The sequence below is a fragment of the Giraffa tippelskirchi genome, chromosome 1 (assembly GCF_054371585.1).
Source record: "Giraffa tippelskirchi isolate mGirTip1 chromosome 1, T2T-mGirTip1v1.2.pri, whole genome shotgun sequence".
Taxonomy (NCBI): domain Eukaryota; kingdom Metazoa; phylum Chordata; class Mammalia; order Artiodactyla; family Giraffidae; genus Giraffa; species Giraffa tippelskirchi.
This window is the reverse complement of record NC_137275.1, coordinates 11,636,261-11,659,637: the sequence shown is the minus strand read 5'-3', so window position 1 is coordinate 11,659,637 and position 23,377 is coordinate 11,636,261. Positions and strand designations below refer to the sequence as shown.

General features: G+C 52.8%; 1 protein-coding gene across 7 annotated transcripts in view; it reads right to left on the bottom strand.

Annotated features, from left to right (window-relative positions):
* Window positions 1-7,268: 7,268 nt before the first annotated feature.
* WDR1 (WD repeat domain 1) overlaps window positions 7,269-23,377 on the bottom strand; it is a 40,710-nt gene continuing 24,601 nt past the window's right edge. For 4 of the 7 annotated variants that reach the window (XM_081488387.1, XM_081488828.1, XM_081488474.1 and 1 more), the window contains 10 exons: window positions 22,349-22,426; window positions 21,911-21,991; window positions 21,338-21,571; window positions 18,139-18,226; window positions 16,507-16,663; window positions 15,309-15,396; window positions 12,384-12,494; window positions 11,204-11,377; window positions 9,331-9,475; window positions 7,269-8,220 (listed from right to left, as the gene is read on the bottom strand). In XM_081488387.1, coding sequence (XP_081344513.1) covers window positions 8,114-8,220; window positions 9,331-9,475; window positions 11,204-11,377; window positions 12,384-12,494; window positions 15,309-15,396; window positions 16,507-16,663; window positions 18,139-18,226; window positions 21,338-21,571; window positions 21,911-21,991; window positions 22,349-22,426 — 1,263 coding nt within the window. In that variant the 3' untranslated portion in view covers window positions 7,269-8,113. Of the gene's footprint in view, window positions 8,221-9,330; window positions 9,476-11,199; window positions 11,378-12,383; window positions 12,495-15,308; window positions 15,397-16,506; window positions 16,664-18,133; window positions 18,227-21,337; window positions 21,572-21,910; window positions 21,992-22,348; window positions 22,427-23,377 lie in introns of all 7 variants that reach the window. The other 3 variants (XM_081488638.1, XM_081488727.1, XM_081488560.1) reach the window with 2 other exon arrangements.

Genomic DNA, 23,377 nt, shown 5'->3' with positions numbered 1-23,377 from the left:
GGAAGGAGGAATTAAAGAAGGCATAATTGTCAAAAAGCTGAGTTATTTGGGAGCACATTTCTTGACCTGACTTCATGAACCACAAATGACATTGGACTGAGCATCTCAGCGCATATCTACTTGCTTCAAGCTTAACTTGTCCAACTGTGGTCTCCTCTGCTCTCCCAGGCTCCATATGAACTGCAAGGAGGCTGGAAACATAGGGCCCAACCCATATTTGATGAAGCACAAACCGGCTCTGCCAATTTTGTTCAGAGTGGCCAAGGGTCCCATTAAGATACATGTTTCCCAGTGCTTCTTACATGAGCACTGGCCCAATTCCGGTGAATGAAATCCAATTGGAAGCCAGGAGTAATTTCAGGAAGAAGTCTTTATACAAGGATCACTTCTTCCTCCTCTATCTTCCTTCTTTAGTCCTTCCTGGAATGCAGATATGACACTGGAGGGAGAGCCACCAAAAAGAAGATGAGGCAGCAGCCTAAGAATGAAAGATACCATTTAAAGATGGTGGAGTCAATGGGCAGGAGCCGGGACAATGATGATTTCATGGAGGCGTACACAGGATTGGCTCCTGGTTAGCCCTCGGTTGCTCTGACCTGTCTGAAAGCAGTTGCCAAGGGGGACAGTCAGAGATCTGGGAAGGGGAGAACCATGCTCTCTGGCTCCTGTTGAGTTTGGCATGTGAGAGGTGCCAAGTCCTATTCTTGACCACCACTCTCCTTGGGTGGTGAAGGCAGGAGAAGAAGGGGATGATGGGGGATGAGATGGTTGGATGGCATCACCGACTCGATGGACATGAGTTTGAGCAAGCCCTGGGAGTTGGTGATGGACAGGGAATCCTGGCATGCTGCAGTCCATGGGGTCGCAAAGAGTCGGACACGACTGAGCAACTGAACAACAACAACATCAATCCATCAATCCTCTCGTCCATGGGGTTTCAGAGTCAGACAGGACTGAGCGACTGAACTGAACTATGCTCCTTGGGTACTGGTACTAGTGCCTCCTTGCGTGCCCTCAGGCCCAGAGTCCTGCTGAGTGAGTTCCCGGGGGCTTCACCATCGCTATCTCCTCCTGGTCTCCTTAACCTCATTGACATCTCTCCAAGTAGCCCTTCATTCAAGCATCTTCAATCAGCCGTTTGAGTTGCCATAAATCTCAGGCACACAAACATGGACGGGCAGCTTACTGCTTCGAAGGTGGCACATCCCACTGTAGAACCACTATTTGTCTCTCTGTATCTTCTGCTCTTTGGTCATTTGTTTTTGACTGTGCTGAGTCTTTGCTGCAGCTCAAGGGCTTCCCATTGTGGAGTATGAGGCTCAGAGGTTGCTACTTGTGAGCTCGGTTGCCCCTCAGCATGTGGGATCTTAGTTTCTCAACCAGGGATTGAACCTCCATCCCCTACATTGGAAGGTGGATTCTTAATCACTAGACCACCAGGGAAGTCCCTACTCCTTGGTCTTGATTCTACACTCTGACATAACAAAGAATATATATAATATATAATATAATATAATATATATTATATATATAATATAATATATAAAATATATAATTAATATATAATATATAATTTAATGTATAATATATTATATATAATATATCATAGATATTATATATAATATTATAATTATAATATCAATTATATATAATATATAATAACATATAATAATATTAATATATTAATATTATATTTACAATTTATATTTATATATTATATATACTATATTTATCTAAATATAAATCTAGAAATTTATTTATATTTATAAATATAAATTGTATATAATATATATTGTATATATATAATATATCATAATATTTATAATATATATAATATTTATATATTATATATTATAATAATATATATTGTATGTATATTATATATCATAATATTTATAATATATATAATATTTATATATTATATATTATAATAATATGTTTATATTTATTATATATATTTATATATAATTACATTATATAGTATTATAATTATATCATTATTATATTAATATATTATTATAAAATTATAATTATATATAATACATAATAAATTATCTATAAGAATATATGTAAGAATATAAGAATATAAGAATAGAATATATATTTATATATTATAATATATAATATATAATAAATATTAAGAATATATATAACATATAATATATATAGCCTATAATATATTTTATATATATATAATCCAGTATAATCTGATTTCAAGTCTATATTCTCCTCTCTGAAGGAATTCAAGCATTGGCCCCAAATTACCCAGCTGATAATTCTTGGTTTCAACGTTTATTATGTGAGGATAACACCCATATCCACATAGGACTGTTGTGAGAATTACACAAAACAACAATATATGTAGGATTGCCAGGTTTAGCAAAAAAAAAAAAAGAATAAATAATATAGGATGTCCAGGTACATTTAAACTTCAGATTGACAATGAATACTATTTTGTGTATGTTTGCACAATATTTGGGATATTTGTTGTTCAGTTGCTGTTGTGTGTGAGATCCCATGGATTGCAGCATGCCAGGCTTCCCTATCCTTTACTATCTCCCAGAGGTTGCTCAAAAATATGTTCAGGTGGCACTAATGGTAAAGAACCCGTCTGCCACTTGGGTTTGATCCCTGGGTCAGGAAGATCCCCTGGAGCAGGGAATGTCAACCCACTCTAGTATTCTGGTATTCTTGCCTGGAGAATCCCGTGGACAGAGGAGCCTGGTGGGCTACAGTCTATAGGGTTGCAAAGAGTTGGACACAACTGAAGCGACTTAGCACACATGTCCATTGTGATGCCATCCAACTGTCCCATCCTCTGTCGTCCCCTTCTGCCCCTGCCCTCAGTCTTTCCCAGCATCAGGGTCTGTTCCGATGAGTCGACTCTTCTCATCAGGTTGACAAAGTATTGGAGCTTCTGCTTTTGGCTATACTTGTATTAAAAAATGATCTGTTGCTTATCTGAGGTTCAAATGTAACTGGGGCTTCTGTTTTATCTGGTGAAGAGCACGTTGGCTGCCTTTTATGTGGTCCCCAGTGAACAGTAGTAGCTGATATTCTTCTTTTTCTTAATCCTTTTTTCTCCCAGCATCTAATGCAGTACTAGACACAATGCTCAGGAAAACAGCTGTCTTTGAACAAAGAAATGAATGAACATATGGATAAACTGAGAACCAGGGAGGTGATCTGACTGAAGTGAAAGTTACCCAGCTGCTAAGTGACAGAAAAGAGCCTGGAACTTGGGCATCCTTACTTCTGGCCCAGCTTTCCTCTCTCCACATCAGGCAGTGGGACAAAGTGGAGGAAACTGCCCAGCAGGACGTGATCCAGGGATGGCACTGAGTGGATCCCCCAGATCCCTGGAGACAGTCTTTATTTTTCACCTCACACAGTAATTATATTCTTACTTTCAAACGAAGGAATAATTAATATTAATTTTACTAAACTGCTTCTTCAGTGCTGTGGATTAGAGCAGAAAAGAGATTGCTTTTCTTCCTGGCAATTTTTTTCCCCCTTGAAAAAAGAAATCATTAGAAGTTAAAAATTAGAAGCTTTTTTGAGTACCTAAATAATCAGGGGGAAATTTGAAGCTTGTTTTTATTCTATAATAAAATGTGAAATTATTGCTTTTAAAGACGATCTGATTCAGTGGTTGTCACACTGTTTTCAGTAAAATTACTTCTATAAATAAAATCTTATATATAATTTCAACAGTTCCGTGTGCCTAAGAGCTTCCTTCTTAATAGTTAATGATGTTTATGATGAGGCTGGTGAAGATCTGAACAAATGTGATTCTTTTTTGATATTGTATGACGTATGTTAACATTGGAAAGATCTGCATAAATCAATGGACCAATATTTTTCAAATAGTCAAAGAATGTTATAAAATTATGCATAGATCAAAGATGCATTCAGAGTGAATTTTAATATAACAGAGTACATAAAGTTTATAATGGTTTTGATTCCATCTTGTAGTTAACCTTGAAGAAATTTCCACTTCTTGAGTTTTGGGATAGTGTCAATGGTGAATATCTGCTATTCTCTAAAAACAATATTCAAATAATTGTCGTTTTTCCAAGTGTGTATCAGTGGATGGCCACATTTTCTTTATAAATTTCAACTAAAAGATGTATTTTGTAGATTGGAGAAGCCAGGCATTAAAGAAATTTTCCAAAGTATTGATACAAAGCAATGTCATTCTTCTACTATTTTTATTTGTAGGTTTTGGAAAATATAATTATTTTTCTTAAAGATGTGCTAACATGGAATGGGTTTATAATTGTTAATATTAGATACATGCATCAGTAACCATTTTCCCCCTGGTTTTGCATTTCTAATCCAGTATTGATAGATAAAATTAGATAGATAGTTTTATTGATAGATAAAACTCATACAATCAAAAGCTCTTTGGGAGTCTCTAGTAATTTTCAAGAGTGTCAAGAGACCACAAGTCAGTGCTCTGGTTTATATTCCAAGGGGACAGCTGGGGCTCAGAAGTCCAGGCAGGCGATGTGAAGCTTTAACAGGCTCAGGGCTGCATCCACACTGGGCACATTCATATAGGATGGGACCCAAAACCTAACACTTCTTCCCAGTGATTCTTGATTCCAGTACAGGAACCACTGGGAGAAGTATTTTCATACCCAACTGTGGGCTGGTTTGGTGATCAATACAATGTCACTGCAGTGATCAGTGGTCAGCAGTAAACATGGAAACAATCTTTTGTAGCAAGGAACTCCATTCCAGCACATTCTCATATGTGCAGGACATTCTCATATGCACACAGATGCACTCTTCAAAAATTGATCAAACTGTTCAGATGCATGTTATCTACATAGTCGTTTAAGAGGGGCAATGCTCCCAAAGAGTCCCATAGAAGCCACCATTCTTCTAGTTGAACTTCATTCTACCGACTGAGAGGAAGGCTTGGAGAGGATGCTGACTTGTCCCAAGATCACACTGCAAAGTCCTGCAGAACTGAGACAGAATCCCAGGTCTCTGACTTAGTCCAGCTTTCTCCCCACATCGCCTCTCTAGGGCCAGTACAAGTCTGTGCTCAGCCCTGAGCTGGCAGGCTGAGAAGTAGGGTGTGTGCTGCTCCATACAGGTGTGGGTCCTTGCCAGACATTGCTGATCAAATTTGGATCAAGTCAAAGTTCTAGATTTTATTTTCTTGGGCTCCAAATACACTGCAGATGGTGACTGCAGCTGTGAAATTAAAAGACACTTGTGCCTTGGAAGAAAAGCTATGACAAACCTAGACAGCGAATTAAAAAGTAGAGACATCACTTTACCAACATTATGTCCATATAGTCAAAGCTATGGTTTTTCCAGCAGTCATGTCCAGATGTGAGAGTTGGACCATAATGAAGGCTGAGTGCCAAAGAACTGATGCTTTTGAATTGTGGTGCTGGAGAACTCTTGAGTCTCTTGACTACAAGGAGATCAAACCAGTCAATCCTAAAGGAAATCAGTCCTGAATATTCATTGGAAGGACTGAAGCTGAAGTTCCAATACTTTGGCCCTCTGATGTGAAGAGCTGATTCATTGGAAAAGACTTTGATGCTGGGAAAGATTGAAGGCAAGAAGAGAAAGGGACAATAGAGGATGGGATGGTTGGATGGCACCACTGACTCGATGGACATCAGTTTGAGCAAACTCTGGGAGACAATGAAGGGCAGAGGAGACTGACGTGCTGCAGTCCCTGGGGTCACAAAGAGTTGGGCATGACTTAGTGACTGAACAAGAGCTACACGGTTCCAGGCAGCCCAGCAAGGTCCTGGGATCCTTTTAACCCTCCCGGATAACCAGAGCTGGTCTGTGAGAGGAAATGACACTGGTGCACAAAGCTATCACCCCTGCCCTGTGTGGAGCCCCGAGGCCAGACCCCAAACAAGGAATGAGATCTGGAGCTTAGGCTGTGAGCACAGATCATATGCTAACTCTAAGCTCACAAAGGCTACCTGCACCCACCTTCTCTCTCCAAAGATAACAGAAGTGGCTGAATGTTCACCTTCCGTTTTCTTGTGACGGTCTCTGAGTACAAACACCTCTTTCCTTGAAACGAGCGGGATATTGGGTGTACTCAGGTTCTGCTGTACAATGTTCTAGTTCTTATGAGCGAAGGGACTGAGGGAGGGAGGTAGTCCCAGGGCGGGCTGGTAAACACCTTCCTCCCTCCCTCCCTCTTCTTGGCCTTCTACACCTGAAAGCCTCGTTTTAAATTCTGAGCCTGGTTTCTTAATGTCTGTAGTCTATATGCATTCTTTTTAATTTTTGATCATATATTTGGAAAACTTTCCCGTGTGGACATATAATTTTGACCATTATTTTTGTCATTCTAAGGAACACTCAGGCTTGTGTATACTATATGAGATTGCATGTTTTCTTCCATCACTCTTAACCGTTGTTTAAAATTCAAAACTGGATCTACTTTTAGACCTTGGGTCTGGATCTGGTGACAAGGGAAGAAATTTTTTTCAGATTGTTAGCCAGTTTTACCCAGCTTACTTAATAGTCACTTCCCCACTGATGTGAAGGTACCTGGCCCCAGTCCAAACTCATACCGGAACAAAGCAGTCCTGTACTTGTGCCCTCAGGTAACCCTCACTTCAGTTATTATAGACTAACATTTCTCTTCCACTTTTAGCTCCTTTTGTACAGGAAATGGAGAAGCAATGAGAACAGAAGGGGAAATTTTTTATTGGGCTTGAAAATTTATAGACATCTTTATGATGTTGTCTTTCTAGCCAAGAATAAGATGGTCTTTCCATTACTAATTTAAATGCTTGGGAATTTAGTTTTTTTAAACATTGGAATGCATACTATTTTTTACTTCTCAAGGCAGTACCAGAAAGGTCACGAACTGCCACAGAACTTGAGCGTCAGGCAGGACTGAGCTCAACCTGTCCAATGCTTTCAGTTCACAAATTCAGGCGCAGAGAAGTGAGGTGGTCCAGGACACACAGTATTGGGGAGCTGGGGCAGGAGGGGATCCTGAGGTTCCATGCCTTCCCGAACCATCCCCCGAGGCTGCAGGCCAGTGAGATACCCAGGCCATGGGGTCCCATATAGCTTTCCAGCCCCCCTTCACGTGCCCCCATCACACAAAGTCAGTGACCCACAGTGAAGAGAAAAGATATTTAATTATTTCTCTGTCTAATCTCTTAAAGCGCTCAAAGTATTTTCACAAGTGCAAGGGGAGGGCCCGCTCTCAGCCAGCATTTCACCAGTGATTCCGACAAACGCAAAGAGACTCCAAATCACGCTGCTTTGTATACTTATTTTAATTTCCGCACTGGAAAAGAAAAGGTGTAAATGAGGACGAGTTAGTTTACAGTGACTCCATCTTTGCCTTTTAAATTAATCTGTTCTCTCGAGGGCAGAGGAGGATAGAACGACAGGAAAAAACATCAAAGCACAAGAGTGATGTGGTGAGCAGGATGCCTCCCGTCCCGCTGACAAAGGACCCGAAGGCCTGGAGGCAGCGCAGTAAACACTGACAGGCACGGATTAAGATACACTGGAAAACAAAACAAAACAAAACCCCACGATTCCATTCTCAAAATCAAGCACAGAAACTGACAGTGAAACGCAGAGCTCCGTGTGTGCCCGTCGGCCTGAAGCCAGCGCCACCGGCTCTACAGCATCGGCCCTGCCGGCCCCTCTCCTTGCAGGTACAGAAACCGGGAAGGACCCGCAGATGGGGAGCGCAAAAGGCCGCAACCCCCACGGGAGCCACGGGAGCCACGGGAGCCACGGGAGGGTCTGTGTGCTTTGGAGGCTCTGCCTCTGGAATGTTCTGCGCGACAAGCGGTGGGTCTGAGTCAGGCGCCACACGTGGTTGAAGGTGCCCGCTTGATTTCCCATGTGCAAACGGTCAGGGTCTAAAGCTTTCAGAACTTGGGACAGACAGGATGGCCCGGGAAGCTGGCGGGCTAGCTGGCGGGCGGCGGGCCCCGACTCCCTCCCGGGGGCGGGGCTGAGGGCGGGCAAGAGGCAAAGCCCTCCCCAAGGGGCGGGGCAGGGCGGGGCAGAGAGAGGAGTGACAGAGGTGGAGCTGCGTTCACCCCGCGTCCCTGATTCCATCTCGGGTCCGTGCGAGGAGGGCTCCTCAGTAGGCGATTGTCCACTCTTTGACAGAGGCGTCGTGCGAGGTTGTGACCAGCGTGTACTCGTCCAGCCAGGCCAGGCTGCTCACATGGTGGAGCCGGTGCGCATCTGGGGAGAAGGCGGCTTTTGAGTTCTGCGGCCACGGGGACACCCTGGGCCAAGATGACCCACAGGGGCCCCCAGAGAAACCCAACACGATCCTCTTGCTCAACCAGACCCCCTTGCCCTCTTCTCAGCAGAGGTGAGTCTGGGTGATGGGAAGGCCAGTGGCCAGGCTCCTTAGCGCCCCCATCTGTCCCTGAGACCCCTGACACTCGGCGATTAGCAGCCAGCCACCCTTGGCTGCAGCTTCCCTGTGCCAGCAGAGTCCTGACAACCACGAACCTCCCATGGAGGTGCAGAACTGCCCCGCCCTCCCCAGGGGTGCAAGTCTGTCTTTCTGTGCCTAAGGCAACAATATACAGACAACACACAGACAGTACACAGTGTTAATTCTGGTATGATCAAGTCCACAATGAATAAAAGGCTGAGGACACAAGGCTAGGGAATCCCCGAACACAACAGCCTGACCTCAGGCCAGTGCACATCCAGTGACCTGTGACCTGCCCCCCACCACAGCCCAGATGCAAGGACTGGACTTCCCACCCTCTACTCTGAGAGCTCCTTGCTGCATCTTGAACTTGAGTCTTCCTACAAAACCAGCACTGCTTCCTGTGGAGACCAGGATGGCCCATCTAAGTCTGCTCTGCTCCCCACCCCCATCCTGAACCAAGGAGCGCGCCTGCCCACCCACCTGGGAACAGCCCACTGGTGCCCCTCCACCACCACCGTCTGAGAAAGAGCTCTTGGAGAGGGCGGGCTGACACAGAACTTTTTTGAATAGTAGAAGATCCCAGTTATATTCAACATAAAAGGCTCCCTGTGGGGTAGAGCCTGGGTGGAAAGGGACCATAGCCCACATGAGGTGGGGGGAGGTGGGGACAAGGGGACAGGAGATCTGAGATGCACCCTGGATGGACAGGAGATCTGAGATCCACTGCTGGATGGACACTGGGCACACGGGTGTCCTCTGCATGTCCGCCTGGACCAGCAGAGATGTTTGCTGGATGGCCAGGCCTCCCAAGGGGGCCACCTCCCCAAAAGCACAGAAGGGACCCTTGGGCCCTGGGGACGCCTCTCCAGAGCTGCTCCGGGAGCCGAGATGGGTGGGAGCATCACCTTGGATCTTCACCCTGGTCTCAGGGTCACTCAGGGTCCACACGTACACCATCATGTCCATGCCACCCGAGGCAAAGTGCTCGTTGTCTGGAGACCAGGCCAGGCAGACGATTTTCGCATGGTGTCCATAGAAAACGTTGTTCTCCTGGAGGCGGATTGCAAATAGGTGGCAGGTCACGGTCTGGGCCAGAGTGAGTGGGCATCATCTCACCTAACCATCACGAGGGTCAGGCTTCTCACCAACTCACTGACCCCTCGTAACACCCCCAGGGTGCCCTCTGCTCAAAGGCACAGAAAGGGGCAGCCCAAGATCAAGCAGCAGCCACCACGCCCCTCCCAGGACCCCAGGACCCTGAGGCTGTCCTCTTAGCATGTATCAATGGGCCACATGTGCCCACTTGCCTGCAGAACTCTCTGCCCTAGGGAGGGGACAGTCAGAAAAGCAGGAATGGAAAGTGTGAGCAAGTCTTGCTTGGCATGGACCGGGGCCTGTGTGTGTATGGATGGAGGAAGTGGCTGCCTCCCAGACACGCACCACTGCTGTGGAGCCAGAGTTGGGTAGTGTGGTCTGCAGGCAGATGTCTGTCCACAGGAGCACGTGTCTACAGCGTGTCCCAGTCTTGAGCCGCTGTCTTACCAAAAGGGTCAATGTGGACAGGAAGTTAACGCTAACTAAAGGAACGCTTTTACTCCGAGTATTCCACCTTATTCTTAATTCCTAGATTAACCGTGATTTTCAAGTGGGCCTCTTCCATTTTTTGTTGAGTCTACTCTGCTGATTACTCAGCATGCTGTACACTTGGTATATGCAAATGAAATCACTTAAGATGTGATAAACGCAGGATTTGACAAACGTGCTCTTCAGGTGGAAGGAACCTCCTGGGAGATGAAACGTTCTTTACGTCGACGGAGGTGTGGGCCTCAGGCATCCACAAAGCATGAGTGTATACTATGTTCTCATTCATCCTTCATCGTATGTACATTTTACAGCCAAAAATAAAACTAAGAAACCACTAAACTCTAGTTAATATGTGGGCTGATATACTTAATAGCAAAATGTACACTTGAATGCACTAAAAAATCAGGTTACTAGATGGGTAACGTGACACAGTAAAATGGTAATGGAAGAATCTAGGTGGCAAATTCTTTGGACTCAGCTATAAATTTCAAAGCTGTCCTAAGGGTTGGAGGTGGGGGTAGGGGGAGGTTGGCTTGGTGGGGAGGACTAGAGGGACTCCCTCAACCCATCTGCCCTGCGGTCCAATCATGCCAGCTCCCTCACACCCACAGGGTGACCGGAGCCGTCCAGAGCGCAGTCTCTTGTGAAACTAGACTATCTAAGGGGTCTAAGGCTATCTCACGCCTCCCAGGCCAGTGCCATCGGTTGTCCTACTCAGGGCCAGATGAGCTTCCGGGGTCCTGGCAACGGGGTCCTCTTTCACCCATCCACTCACTGCCCAGGGACCCCCCTACCCTGAGTGCAAGGCCATGTCAGGACGACCAGCAGTCACACCTGGCAGGACTTTAAGCGGCAATGAGATTCAAGAAAAAAAAAAAAAAATCTAGCCTAAGCCCTTTGACAGAGAAGGTCCTAGAAGTCATTGGGCAATACCGCCGAGGTGAACCTACCAGCCTGATTTCACAGCAGCCTCGTTCCCACTTAGGTCCCTTAACTTTTTGGCAACTTTGCTACGAGCCCACCAACTGCTGGATGGCAGGGGAAGTCTCCTTGGCCCACATCATTCATGCTCCAGGAGCAACAAACCCGTGTGTCCTGTGCATCCATCCCGTCAGTGATGACCAGGGAGAGAGGCTGTGGACCCTCCTGCCATCTGTGCTGCCCAGTGCCGGGGCGGGGAGCCCACCCACTCACCGAGTAGCCGTCAGCAACGCTGAAGACTGTGACCACTTTGCTGGCGTCGCACACGGCGAGGAAGGCGCCGTCGTGGGAAAACGCCAGGTCAGTCACGGGGCCCTTGGCCTCCAGGAGCTTGCCCTCGTCCTTCAGCGTGGTGCCCAGGATGGAGTAGAGGCGGACGTTCCCATCCTGCGGAAGGACAGAGGGGCGGCGGGTCACTCCCCTGACATGGGCACCTGTGCCCACAGACAACACGTGTGCCCTCTCCGTCCCACCCCACCTCCCCACTCTCCCGAAGCCCATCTTCTTGGAGGGAGGGGCCTGAGTATCCGTAAGAAGCAGTGCTTTTCCTCCCCACCGACTGCTGCCCGGCTTGGCCACATGCCAGTTCAGGTGCCAGGAGTGCTACCCCTTTGTCCCCAGGCACCAGAGGACACGTGCTACAACCCAGCAGCAGCTCTGGTGGCTGGCTTAGCACAGTAGGCAGAATTACATGAGAAGAGGTTTAATTATCTTAAAATCACATTAAACTGCGGATCCCAGCCTCCTCACCCCCAACTGTGATCTGGGTGTTTGGGCGCTCACGAGACTGCCTTTTTTACAAAACTTCCAGTAAGTTCTAGTCAGGTGTCCGCAGGCCAAGCTCTGAGAAGCACCTATACAGGCGTCAGGTCTCCAGCAAGGGCCCCTCATCCGACCTGATGGTGCGCCCAGCCTCACCATCTGCGCTGTGCCCCTCCCCAGCCCAGCAGGTCCCCTCGGGCACCAGGCTCCTCTCCCTGTTCTGTCCAGCCCCTCTCCTAGCAAATGCCCCATCCTTGTGGGGTCCAGGCACTTCTCTTCTGGGGCCAGGAGGTGAAGGGAAAGAGCGGATGACAGGAAGTCAGACTCGGGGAAACCAAAGCTCTCTGGCGGGCACTGCACTGTATGGGTGTGAAGGCTCCCCTGCCCCCTCCTTGCGCCCACAAGGCTCCCCCAACTGCCCCCAGGACTGACGCCCAGGCTGAGGGCTTCCCTGCCCTGTGCCCCCAGCACAGCCCACTCACTGCTGGGACCCTGGTCTCCCGGGGGAACGGGGGCAGCCCAGGGAGACTCTCACTTGGGTGGCAGAAGCCTGGCACCCACACAGCCCTGACCGCCCTCCCCCAAATCACTCAAAGACCCCAGGGCAGAAGGTGTGGGGACAGGGTCTTACCGCGCCCCCGACGGCCACTGTCTCACCGCCCGGGTGCACGGCCACTACTTCGGGCTCATAGCCAGGGTTGTCGATGCTGAAGCACTTCCTCTGGTCCTTCAGCAGAACGATCTGGGAAACACACAGCCAGCGGTTAGAGCAGAGGTCCAGGACAGACGGCACAGGCCCCGTCTGGGGGTGGGCGGGACAGCGCGGGGGGCCAGGACAGGGCTTCAGCCACACTAAGTGGACCGCCCCGTGGCCCCAGTGTACTCCCTCATCAGTGTCAATGGTGCTGTCCCCACCACCCGCACTGACGTCTTTGTAAGCCATCTGCTGCTTCTGAACTTGACTGCCTCCAACTACACACCATTGGGTGTAATGACCGAGCTCTGCTCAGCAGAGCTGTCCCAGGTTCAAGAAGACACAGCACGTGGAAGCGACGAGGCTCTAATCGGACACCAGAAACGAACGGGACCGGCCAGACTTCTACGTTCTGGCCTTTCAGGTCTGTCCAAAGAAACATCCTTCGCAACCTCGACCCATGGTGTGTGAGACAGCTAGCAATGTCACTGGTGAGTCCCCAGAGCCCGGGGGCAGTGCTGGTGGCCCCCCCCTCCCCGACAGAGGAGACCGAGCCCTGACTCCAGTGGAGGCTGTCTGTCTGTCCCCAGCCCCAGCAGGGAGGGGGAGGACAGAACAGATGGCTCATGGCTAAACGGCCTGGAGGCGCCCACGGTACACCCCACCCCCTCATCCCACCCCAGCCAGCCCCTGCCTCAGTTCCCTCCTGTTTGCCCCGGCAGGACAGAGTCGGTGTGCAGGGCTCAGGGCCCAGGGGTCCAGGCCCTACAGGAGGGCTCTGCCGACGCAGACAGGACTTGATCCTGGCTCAGCCACCTGCTGCCCAGGATGGGGGGGGTGCGGGGCAGGGGATGGACACACGCGGCTTGTGAATCGTCCTGAGCCTCAGGCTCCCAGGGTTAAACACCCAGCGGTGCCTCGAGAGCCTGAGGATGGACTTCAGGGCTCAGAGTAAATGAAGCACCTCATGAAAAGCAAACAAAACCAGCCACTGGAGCCCACCTTGTGTGAGCCACGTGCCCTGCAGGTCCCTGGGGGTGGCAGGGTCACCTCTGTCAATATAGGAGCAAATGAGGCGCAAGCCCTGCAGCTCTCAGAGCCGAGCAGGGGCTCACACATGGGCCGCGAGACCTCAAAGCCTTGCCCTGGCCACCACGCTGCGTCTCCCACCCTCTGCACACAGCCCAGGGCCCCCTGATACGGTGACCCTCCTCTGTCCCAACCCCCACCCACCCCTTGCTACCCCTCCTGGTTCTAATTCACTGGACTGTCCCAACAGAGTGGCCTCCACCTGTGACAGCTCTGGCTTGACCCCATCTGATCCCGGCTCAAGCCACCAGTGGTCCTAGGGGCAGGCCGCTCCCCTCCGCCACCCTCAGGGTGTGTTGTGGGCTCTGCTGTGGGGTGGAGGAGATGAAGAAGCCCAGGCGATGGGCGGCAGCACCCTCCCTAAAATCTGCTACTGAAAACACACCCAGACAAACATTTACCCGAGTCATCAGGCCGACTCAGGAAACTCACTTACTGCCCTGCGCCTGACAGGGAGAGATGGAGGGCCTTTGTCCAGACTCTGGTTCAAGTCTCAGAGGTGAGACCTGAATGTGGCTGCTCCCTGACCAAGAATTGTGCACCCCTCCAGCAGTCTGCGGACCCTACAACTGGCTGTGGGGAGTACCAGTCAGGATGCCCGAGAGAAGCAGGGGAACAACAGAATGCAACAGGGCAGTCATCACATCTGATCCTATGGGCCGTGGACTCCTGGGAACCCAGGACTAGACTCTTGTACCCATAAGCCCCTTCTAAGCCGAGCCTCAGGCAGCTCTTCCCCAAACCCGTGAGCTCTTCCCAATGTGACCTTCTAGAAGGGCCACGTCCAGTCTTTCCCACACTCGCTACGGCACTCCCAGCCCTTGATTCCTCGTGCACCCCCACTGGCCACCCGGCTGTCTGCTGTAATTGCTTGGCGGGAGGGCCGTCTTATCTAGGACACACAGGAATCCACGCTCCCCGAAGCAATTAGGCTCCCAGGATGGAGGAAGGGCGGTGGATCCAAAAGACAGCTCTCTGGAGCGGGTTCGTCACTCGTGCCAACAGGGGCTCCATCACACCTGCCTCCTCCAACCTGCACGCTGGGACGCCCAGCCCCACCGACAGACCGTGTCTGCTGCAGAGCAGCGTCCTGGATGAAGTAGGTCAGGCCTGGGTCTCAGTCAAGGGTGGTGAGTTCTGGAAATTTCAAGAAATGGCAGGTAGAGACAGAACTTCACCGCCCTGAATGAGAACCCAGGCTGCCGGGGCTGGAAGAGCAGACCCCCCGGAGGCACGGTCACTCTCAGCCTCCTCGCTGGCAGAGGTGGTACCGATGGCCTGCTGTGTACTTCCTCGTAACCCTCCCTGTGACTGCAGGGGATGAGAAAACTAAAGCTCAGAGAGGGTGAGAAAAACGCCCAGAGCCACACAGCTCCAAGCACTGCAGGACTGGGATTTGCAGTGAGTGGACAGAGCCACACTGGCTGCGCCTCTTGTGGGCTGCAGGGGTGAGGGACCACCCCATGCAGGGCATCTGACCCTCGAGTGTGGGCTCTGACCAGGCCGCCCAGGTTCAAATCCCAGCTTTGCCCTTTGCCAGACTCAGCCCTGGGGCAGCTTAGCCTCTGTGCCTCGGTTTCCCCACCTGTGAGGTGGGGATGATGCCGGCCTAACTGATGGCACTGGTGAGGATTCAGTGAACACGTGAGAGGCCCTCAGCACACGCAGGAGAGCTCTCAGTAAAGGGGGCGGACGGCTGTGGAGGGACGTGGGGACCAGACACTGGGCAGTGTCAGCCCGGACCTTCTGGTCAGACCCGGGTGGGAGCCGTACCTGGCCAATGCACACGACCACAGTGTAGCCCCCGGGGCCGACGGCCAAGCACTTCGGCTGGACATCCAGTTTCACGACTCCCTGTCCGCTGTGGAGAGAAGGAAGCGTTAGTCTCCAGGGGTGCAGGGCAGGCATAGACACACACTCAGTGCAGGACCACAGCCACTCAGTGACGGATGGGAATTCCACCCGATTGCAGCCGAAGGAGCCTTTGCCGAACAAGACACGGGAGGGAAGAAGGAAAGACTCCCCGACTCTAGGAGAGAGGAAGAGTCGAGATGGAGGGCTGGGACGAGGGGTGGGGGTGGCAAGAGGAGGTGAAAGCAGCACTTCTCACATCTGCGCCGAAGGCCACCCCCCACTGCTGCCCTGTCCTGGGTCAGGCCCCACGTGTGCCGGCCAGAGACCCTGGCTGGCACTCCCTGGGTTCAGAAAGAATTCAGTTCTGGCCCTAACCTCCCAAAGAATCTGGCTCAGATGGTGAAGAATCCGCCTGCAACGTGGGAGACCCAGGTTCAATCCCTGGGTCAGGAAGATTCCCCTGGAGTAGGGCATGGCAACCTATTCCAGTATTCTTGCCTGCAGAATCCCCATGGACAGAGGAGCCTGGCAGGCTACAGTCTACAGGGTCACAAAGAGTCGGACACAACTGAGCGACCAACACTTTCACTTTCCCACCATTCCACGGCCATAACCAGTCCCCTCCACAATGTAATTTAAAAAATATATATATATATAACTGGTATTTTTAATGGGATGGGTGAAAACTGTCACCTTTACTTTTGGTTAATGGAGAAGGACATGGCAATCCACTCCAGCATTCTTGCCTGGAGAATCCCATGGACACAGGAGTCTGGCGGGCTACAGTCCATGGGGTTGCAAAGAGTCGGACATGACTGAGGGACTTAGCACTTTTGGTTAAAACTACAAAGACACAACCTAGAAAAATCTACACACAAACCACTTCGTTAACGAACGGTAAACTGAGGAAAAAGCCATGGAACTGAGCCAAGCGTGGTGCCTCCCAGGCTGGGTGAAAGGGCCCCTGCAGCAGGGTGACCAGCCCGTGGCCCTGCCCTGGGTGTGCTGGTCGGCCCAGGCTCGGGGCAGCAGCAGCAGCATGGGCTCCCCGAGGGCGATTCCACCACCGACGAGCTGAGGGGCAGGGGGGGCACATTCAGCCCCGGGCAGCTCTCACCTGTAGTCCCGCAGTGTGAGGTTGGTGAACCGCACCGTGTCGTCCATGCTGCAGCTCACCAGCTGCCCATGCTCGTCCACAGTCATCCTGGACACCTGGTTTGTGTGACCCTTCCCGGCAAAGGAGTCGTTCTCCCCCGTCTCGGAATCCCAGTAATGTGGGGCAGGGGGGGTTAAGGAAGAGCCTGGCTTCAGGATGTGGTGTGTGCCCACCCTGGGGAGGCCACGGCCCATCCCCCGTCCTGGGCAGCACATTAGGGATGGGACGGTGGACACCGGGCCAAGTGAACCTCTTCATGCACATTCAGCTCCAAATTTCAGGGAGCGGACGTTGGGATCAACCAGCAAGGGGCACCCAGTGGGAGATTCCACTTGTCTCTAAAACAAGAACCGGGCAGGTCGCAGGATGGTGCTGCCCTGCCACAATGGAGCAGCGCCTCTGTCTGAGGAGGCTCAGAAGGAAGCCCTGTGGGGACCCCGCGTACCTGGACCAATGCCCCCCGACCCCCTCGCTCTCTCTTGCCTGCTGGCCAGCCCAGCACCTTCAGTGGGAGGTGGGCTGTGCCCCAAGGACTGGCTGATGGCTGTCCAGGTGCCAACTGGCAACCGGTCCCCGGCTGACCCACCTGGGCGCCGGGGTGCAGACCGTCCGCCTGGGTATGAGGTGTTTTTAAGTTATGAGGCTCTCCATTTACATCAACAAAGAAGTGTCTTTGTTTGCACTGAGGGCGGTTTCTCTGGAATGCTGTGGGTGTCTTCTGCAGCTCACAGGGTCTCGGGACAGGAGCTCCCCCCACCAGCCATGGGTCCCGCAGGAGGTCAACATCGTGGTGCGTGGACACCAGGGCTGGCCAGGGACGAGCAAGGAGGGCATGGTGCCCGGAGTCTGGGGACACGGGGCAGGACCCTGGTCGTACCCTCTTTTCCTTCTGTTTTGATGGGGTGGAGGAGGACCTCTGCCCTCCTCCCTTGGGGATGTGGGGGACCATTCCCAGGAGGGAGTCCTGCAGACAAGGCAGCACCACAGAGGTGGGGCGAAGTGCAGGGCCTGGGAAGCCCTTCCAGGGACAGGGCAGCCACGATGCCTTGCCAAGCCAGACCCTGCGGACCACCCCTCCAACACTGGCCATCCTGGGAGGAAGGGGCTGGAAGAGCTGCCGGGAACGCTTTGGGGGGACCCCAAAGCCCTGCACCGGGGGACAGGGCGTAGGGTCCACCCAGCCCCGCTGTTGCCAAGTGGAAGCCACTCAAGGTGTCTGAGCTTCGCTTTTCCCGTTTTCAAGACAAGGGGACTCCCCCTAAAAGGCTCTAAGTCCTTCCAGATCCTAACGCACGCAGACTCTGCTGCTCGTGAGGGGAGAGGCCGGGATCAGGTCATGAATGTGCAGAAGCAACTGAAGTTCAGGGAAGTTCAGCAACCAAGCCCTCAAGGCCGCACAGCAAGTGACCCATCAGGTCAAGGCCGTGACCTGGAGCTGGAGGGCCCAAGTGTGGACCGGGCCACCTCTCGGCGGCCAGGACCGGGCTGAGGAGCTCCGTGGCCGCCACCTGGCCACCCTGGCCCCATGGGAACAGGAAGCTCCCGCCCCTCCTGCCAGGGCCCACGGAGCCAGCACTGTGAGTCAAAGGATATTAATGTGTCCGTCGTGGCTCCCAGAGTAGATGTAAGACTTGCCGCCATTTTTATGCACCGTCAGGCACTGGATGGATTTGCTGTGACCCTGCAAAGGAGACAGATGGGCGGGGTGAGCTGAGGACACACTGGTGACTGTCAAACGCTGGCCGCCGGCTAAGCCCCAGGGAGAGGCCACCACCCTCATGCGTCTGAAACACCGCCCGCCGGCCTGGGTCAGCCACCCTCTGCTGACCCACCCCCTTGACATCTGGGTCCCTCCCCACCCAGGCACTTAACCCCAACCTGCGTGGAGGATGGGAGCCCCAGCAGAGAGCCTGGGTCTGTACAGACTGATCCAGGCAGCCGCCTCCCCTCCCCAGCCATGGAGGACAAGCCCCTACCCGGGGCTGGGTGTCCACGAAGGTGAAGGAGCAGTACTGGGGGCCCAACCCTTGCAGAAGCAGAACCCCAAGGCCACTGGAAGGCTCAGAGAGTCTCCACCCAGAGACACAGCTCACAGCTCCAGCTCTGGCCCCTGGCTTGTGAGGATTCTTCTCTCCTGAGTCCCTTCCCCCCACCAGGGCTGTGACCCCTACAACCAGGGCTGTCCCAGGGCCATGATCCCTCCACCTCCGATTGGCAACAAAGGGGGCCCAGAACACTTGTCTACAACCAAACGCCCGCTTCGGGAGCTGGCGGGTGGTGCATTTACCCTCCCTTTTAACTGTTCCTGGGATGGAAAGAACCTAAGAGATGGGGTTTAATCACAGCTCTTTCCCCTTCTCAGATGCAGACAGGGCCCTCTGAGCATTGCGGAATGTTGCCACGATGTGATGTGTATATTAAAAAGCAGAGACATTACTTTGCCAACAAAGGTCCATCTAAGTCAAAGCTTCGGTTTTTCCTGTAGTCAGGTATGGATGTGAGAGTTGGACTATAAGAAAGCTGAGCACCGAAGAATTGATGCTTTTGAACTGTGGTGTTGGAGAAGACTCTTGAGAGTCCCTTGGACTACAAGGAGATATCCAACTAGTCCATCCTAAAGGAAATCAGTCCTGAATATTCATTGGAAGGGCTGATGCTGAAGCTGAAGCTCCAATACTTTGGCCACCTGATGCGAAGAACTGACTCATCGGACAAGACCCTGATGCTGGGAATGATTGAAGGCAGGAGGAGAAGGGGATGACAGAGGATGAGATGGTTGGATGGCACCACCCACTCTATGGACATGAATTTGGGTGGATTCCAGGAGTTGGTAATGGGCAGGGAGGCCTGGTGTGCTGCAGTCCATGGGGTCACAAAGAGTCAGACACAGCTGAGCAACTGAACTGAATTGAACTAACTGCTCCTGGGATGGCAAGAACCTAAGAGATGGGGTTTAATCACAGCTTTTTCCCCTCCTCTGATGTAGCCAGGGCCCTCTGAGCACTGCTGACTGTTGCCATGACGTGACGTGTGTCATCAGAGATAAGGTACACACAGTTCTCAGGGACCCTGAGTCCTTTCCACAGGGCAGCGACCCACCAGGCCTTCTACTTAAAGTGTGGCCCTCAGACCACCCTTGGCGTCACCGGGAGTCTCACCCCACGCAGCCTGGGGACCCAGACAGAACCTGTGAGCAACGGGATGCTTGGCGACTTGGCCCACCTCGTCTGGAGCAGCAGCTTTGCTGGGAACCTCCCACGCCCCACAGATGAACGCTGTGAGCACTGGATGCCGCCCAGCTGCTGTGTTCTAACAAGCGGGCCCACTCAGGTGCTTCGATTCTGATGTAGCTTCCAGCTTGAGCCACAGGATCACCTGGGTGCATCTTAAAAGTACTGGCCCCTCAGAGCTTCCTATGGTCTCTGACTGCATCCTGACGGGGCTGGCCAGGCATCAAGCCCTTTATGGAAACTTCCAGGTGATCTGAACGTGCTGAGAAGAGCTGATTTAACTCCAGCCTGTTCCTGGGCTCACCCGCAGCCCGACGTTGGCACCAAATGCCCCTCGGGATTCACAAGCTAGCCACACGAGGCCTGAGAAGGCAGACGGTCTGGCCTGACCCCTGCCTTATGGGCACGGTCATCAGGACCCCGAGTCTACGAAAGCCACCAGCTCACAGACTGTGGGGTGCACACACGCTGCAGGGCCAGGCAGCTGGCAACCCACGGACTGTGGGAGGGACTGGGTCCCCGGGGAATAATCCCAGCCTGGTCTCCACCCAGGCTGCAGGGCTCAGGTGCCTCCCAGAGCCTGTCTGCAAGACCCAAAAGCAGCTGAGTGAGCAGGGTGTGAGGAGGTGCTGGCGTTCAGCCCCAGGGACTCAGCCCCAGGACGGGGAGTCACCTGAAGCCGTGGAGTCCCCTCCCTTGAGAGCACGGCTCACCCAGGGCCGCCAGGGCAGGTGAGGCCAACCCTGAGCACCCCACCCCGCAGCAGAAGCAGGCCCGCGGGCGGCAGGGGGTCAGAGCAGCGCCCCAGGTCACAGGAGCTCCCAGTCTGGCTGCGATTTCCTGAGATGCCACTGTCTCCAGGGCTGAAGGAGGGAGAAGGCACGGCCTCACATGGATGGGACACTCGGGGCAGATGCTGGTGGCCGGCTGGCCTGGGTGAGCCGTCCCAATGAGATGAGGATGGGAGGCAGGGAAGGGGGGTCCTCCCCACTGCCCCCCAGTATCGCTCCCTGCTGCCCACACCTCCAGCCTCTGCCCCTCAGGGCTCCACAGGCTTTTCCAAGTCCACGTCTGCTTCCAAGTCCCCACTCCCCACCACTCCCTGGTGCCCGCCCTGCCCTAACCACACAGGACGAGTGCCTCCCCACTCATTCTCACGTTCACACCCTGCACATCGTCCCGACCCAGCTCCAAGGCCAGCTGGGCCCCCCACAACTGCGGCCACACCCCACCACATGCCTCGTCTCTGGGCTCAGCATCTTCCTGGTCCTGCCTGATTCGGGGGACACAGCTGGTGGGCTCCTGAGGGAGGCCGAGCCCCTCGGGACAAACGACCCCGAGAGCAAGGGCGAGAGCTGCTGCCCTGAATGTCCAGCTTTCACAGCAGCTCAAGGGTAACTCGGCGCCTGGTCTCTCGTCTCTGCTAAACTCACATCCCCAAAGCAACCCACATCCTGCCGTTCCACCCGGCCTCCACCTCGCCTCAGCTGCATCTTCTCCGGCTGGACACCCGCCTCTGCCCCCAGCCTCGAAAGCCGAGCTGCTCTGCGGCCCCGCCTTACCTTGATGACCCGCAGGGGTTTGCTGGGGTTGTTTTTGTCCAGGTAGTTGATGTAGCCAGACAGGGAGATGCTAAGGAGGTGGTCCTTCTGCCACAGGCAGCCCAGCTGCTGGTCCAGGACGTTGGAGCCCATGGTAAACGTGTTGACGACTGAGTTCACGTTGACGTCCCAGATTTTCGAGGTTTTGTCTCCGGAAGCAGAGAGCAAGTGGGTGCTATCAGGACTCCAGCTGATCTATTCAAACAAACGGTGGTCACAGGTCAGAGCATTCCACGGTGGGGAAGAAAGAGACTCAGACACCGGAGCTGTATCCACAGACCCCTATGTCTGAGCAGGGACGACAGCCTGGGAGGTGGTGAGACACACAGGGCAAGGACAGGATGGGCATCCCAGCCAGGGGCCTCTCCAGGCCACGGCACCCTGTCCTGCGTGACCTTGAAGGTCTCTGCCAGCGCCCCCACTCCTGACCCCTCATCTCAAGCCTCCAACTTCAACCTGCGTATGGATGATGACAAACGCAGACAGGCCCGCCCACAAGCACAGAGCAAGCCGTGATCAGAGGCCCATACTCACAGCATAAATGCCGCCGTCGTGAGCCTTGCTTCCTCCCAGCGCACACACTTTCTCTCCTGTCTTCCCGTCATAGATGAAGATCTTTCAGGAAATACAAACATGTGGATCACGTATATGTGTGGGTATACCCGGCTGTCAGCACACTGACTGAGCTCCTCCCACTCATCCCCGCTCCACTATCAAGAGGGTTGGCGACTGTGACTTTACATGAATTCATCAAAACTAGATGAATTTCGAGCTCCTTTAAAAGGAGACCAACAGAGAGATGGGGCTATCACGCTTTGAAGACACAGCCTCAAATTGACCTACATCCTGGGAGGAGGGAGGGAGGGAGGTGCCCACTGAGACCAGCTTCACTGAGTCTGTCTCTTCTGAACAACCAGAGGCCCAAGAGATGAATGAACCGCACTCCCCCACCTCCCGGGTCCCAGACCTCACCTGGCCATCAGCGCTGGCCGTGGCAAATCTGTTCCCGTCGGGAGAGAATCGCACGCAGTTGACGAAGCGGCCGTGGTCCTGCAGGAAACGGGACGGTTAACCAGGGACAGGCAGCTTTGGAAAGCTCTCCACGAGCTCTGAGGCCCACGACCACCGTGCATGTGAAGGCCAGTCCGTGGGAGCCCTCTGAGCTCGAGGCCTCCCTCTGTCGTGACATACATGCTCCCTGACCTCTGCAGACAGCAACGCTGCCCTCCCTCCGGCTCTGAAGTCCACTCAGGCTCAGAACCCCTATGCTTAGTGAGGCTGGAACAGTGAGGCCTTGTTCCTGAGTTCCCGGAGCCTGGCCCGGGGCCCAGCACACAGCAGGCACTCAACTAGGCATTTGCTGAACGAACTGAGGTTTCAAAGAAATTAAACAGTGGTGATGACCTTCCTGACAATAAGAGTCTGAGATGTGACCTCCAGGGGTGATTCCATTACCTGAAAAGAGTAAATGAAGTCGTTCTTTCCCGGGTCAAGAAGGGTCTGCATCAGAGAGTGATCCTCTGAAAACCCTACAGGCCATCAATCCAAAGCCCGCCCCCTGCCCCCTGCAAGCACGCATGAAGCGACTGGTGTCAGTTCTCCTAAAGGTGCACAGGGTCACCTGCCCCCGTGGCCACAGACGCCCCACCTGCAGGAAGAGCAATTCGACTTAACGCAAATCACTGGCCCCCGCCGAGGTAAACCACCGACAGTGTTAAAGCCTCAGCTGCTGGGTTGGAAGGAATTGCATGTGCTTGTATATCAAGTGTATGGGTTCACTTATCCAGAAGAGATGGCTTGAAACCCCAGGACCTGTGAACGTGACCTCACTGGTAACAGGGTCTTTACGCGTGTAGTCAAGGTGAGATGACGGCTCCTGAGGGTGGGTGGGCCCTGACCTAACACCACGGGGGTCCTCGTTGGGGGAGGGAAATCTGGACTCAGCACAGACACTGGAGGGGACCACGTTGAAAGGTTGTTGCTGAACCACAGATCACGCCG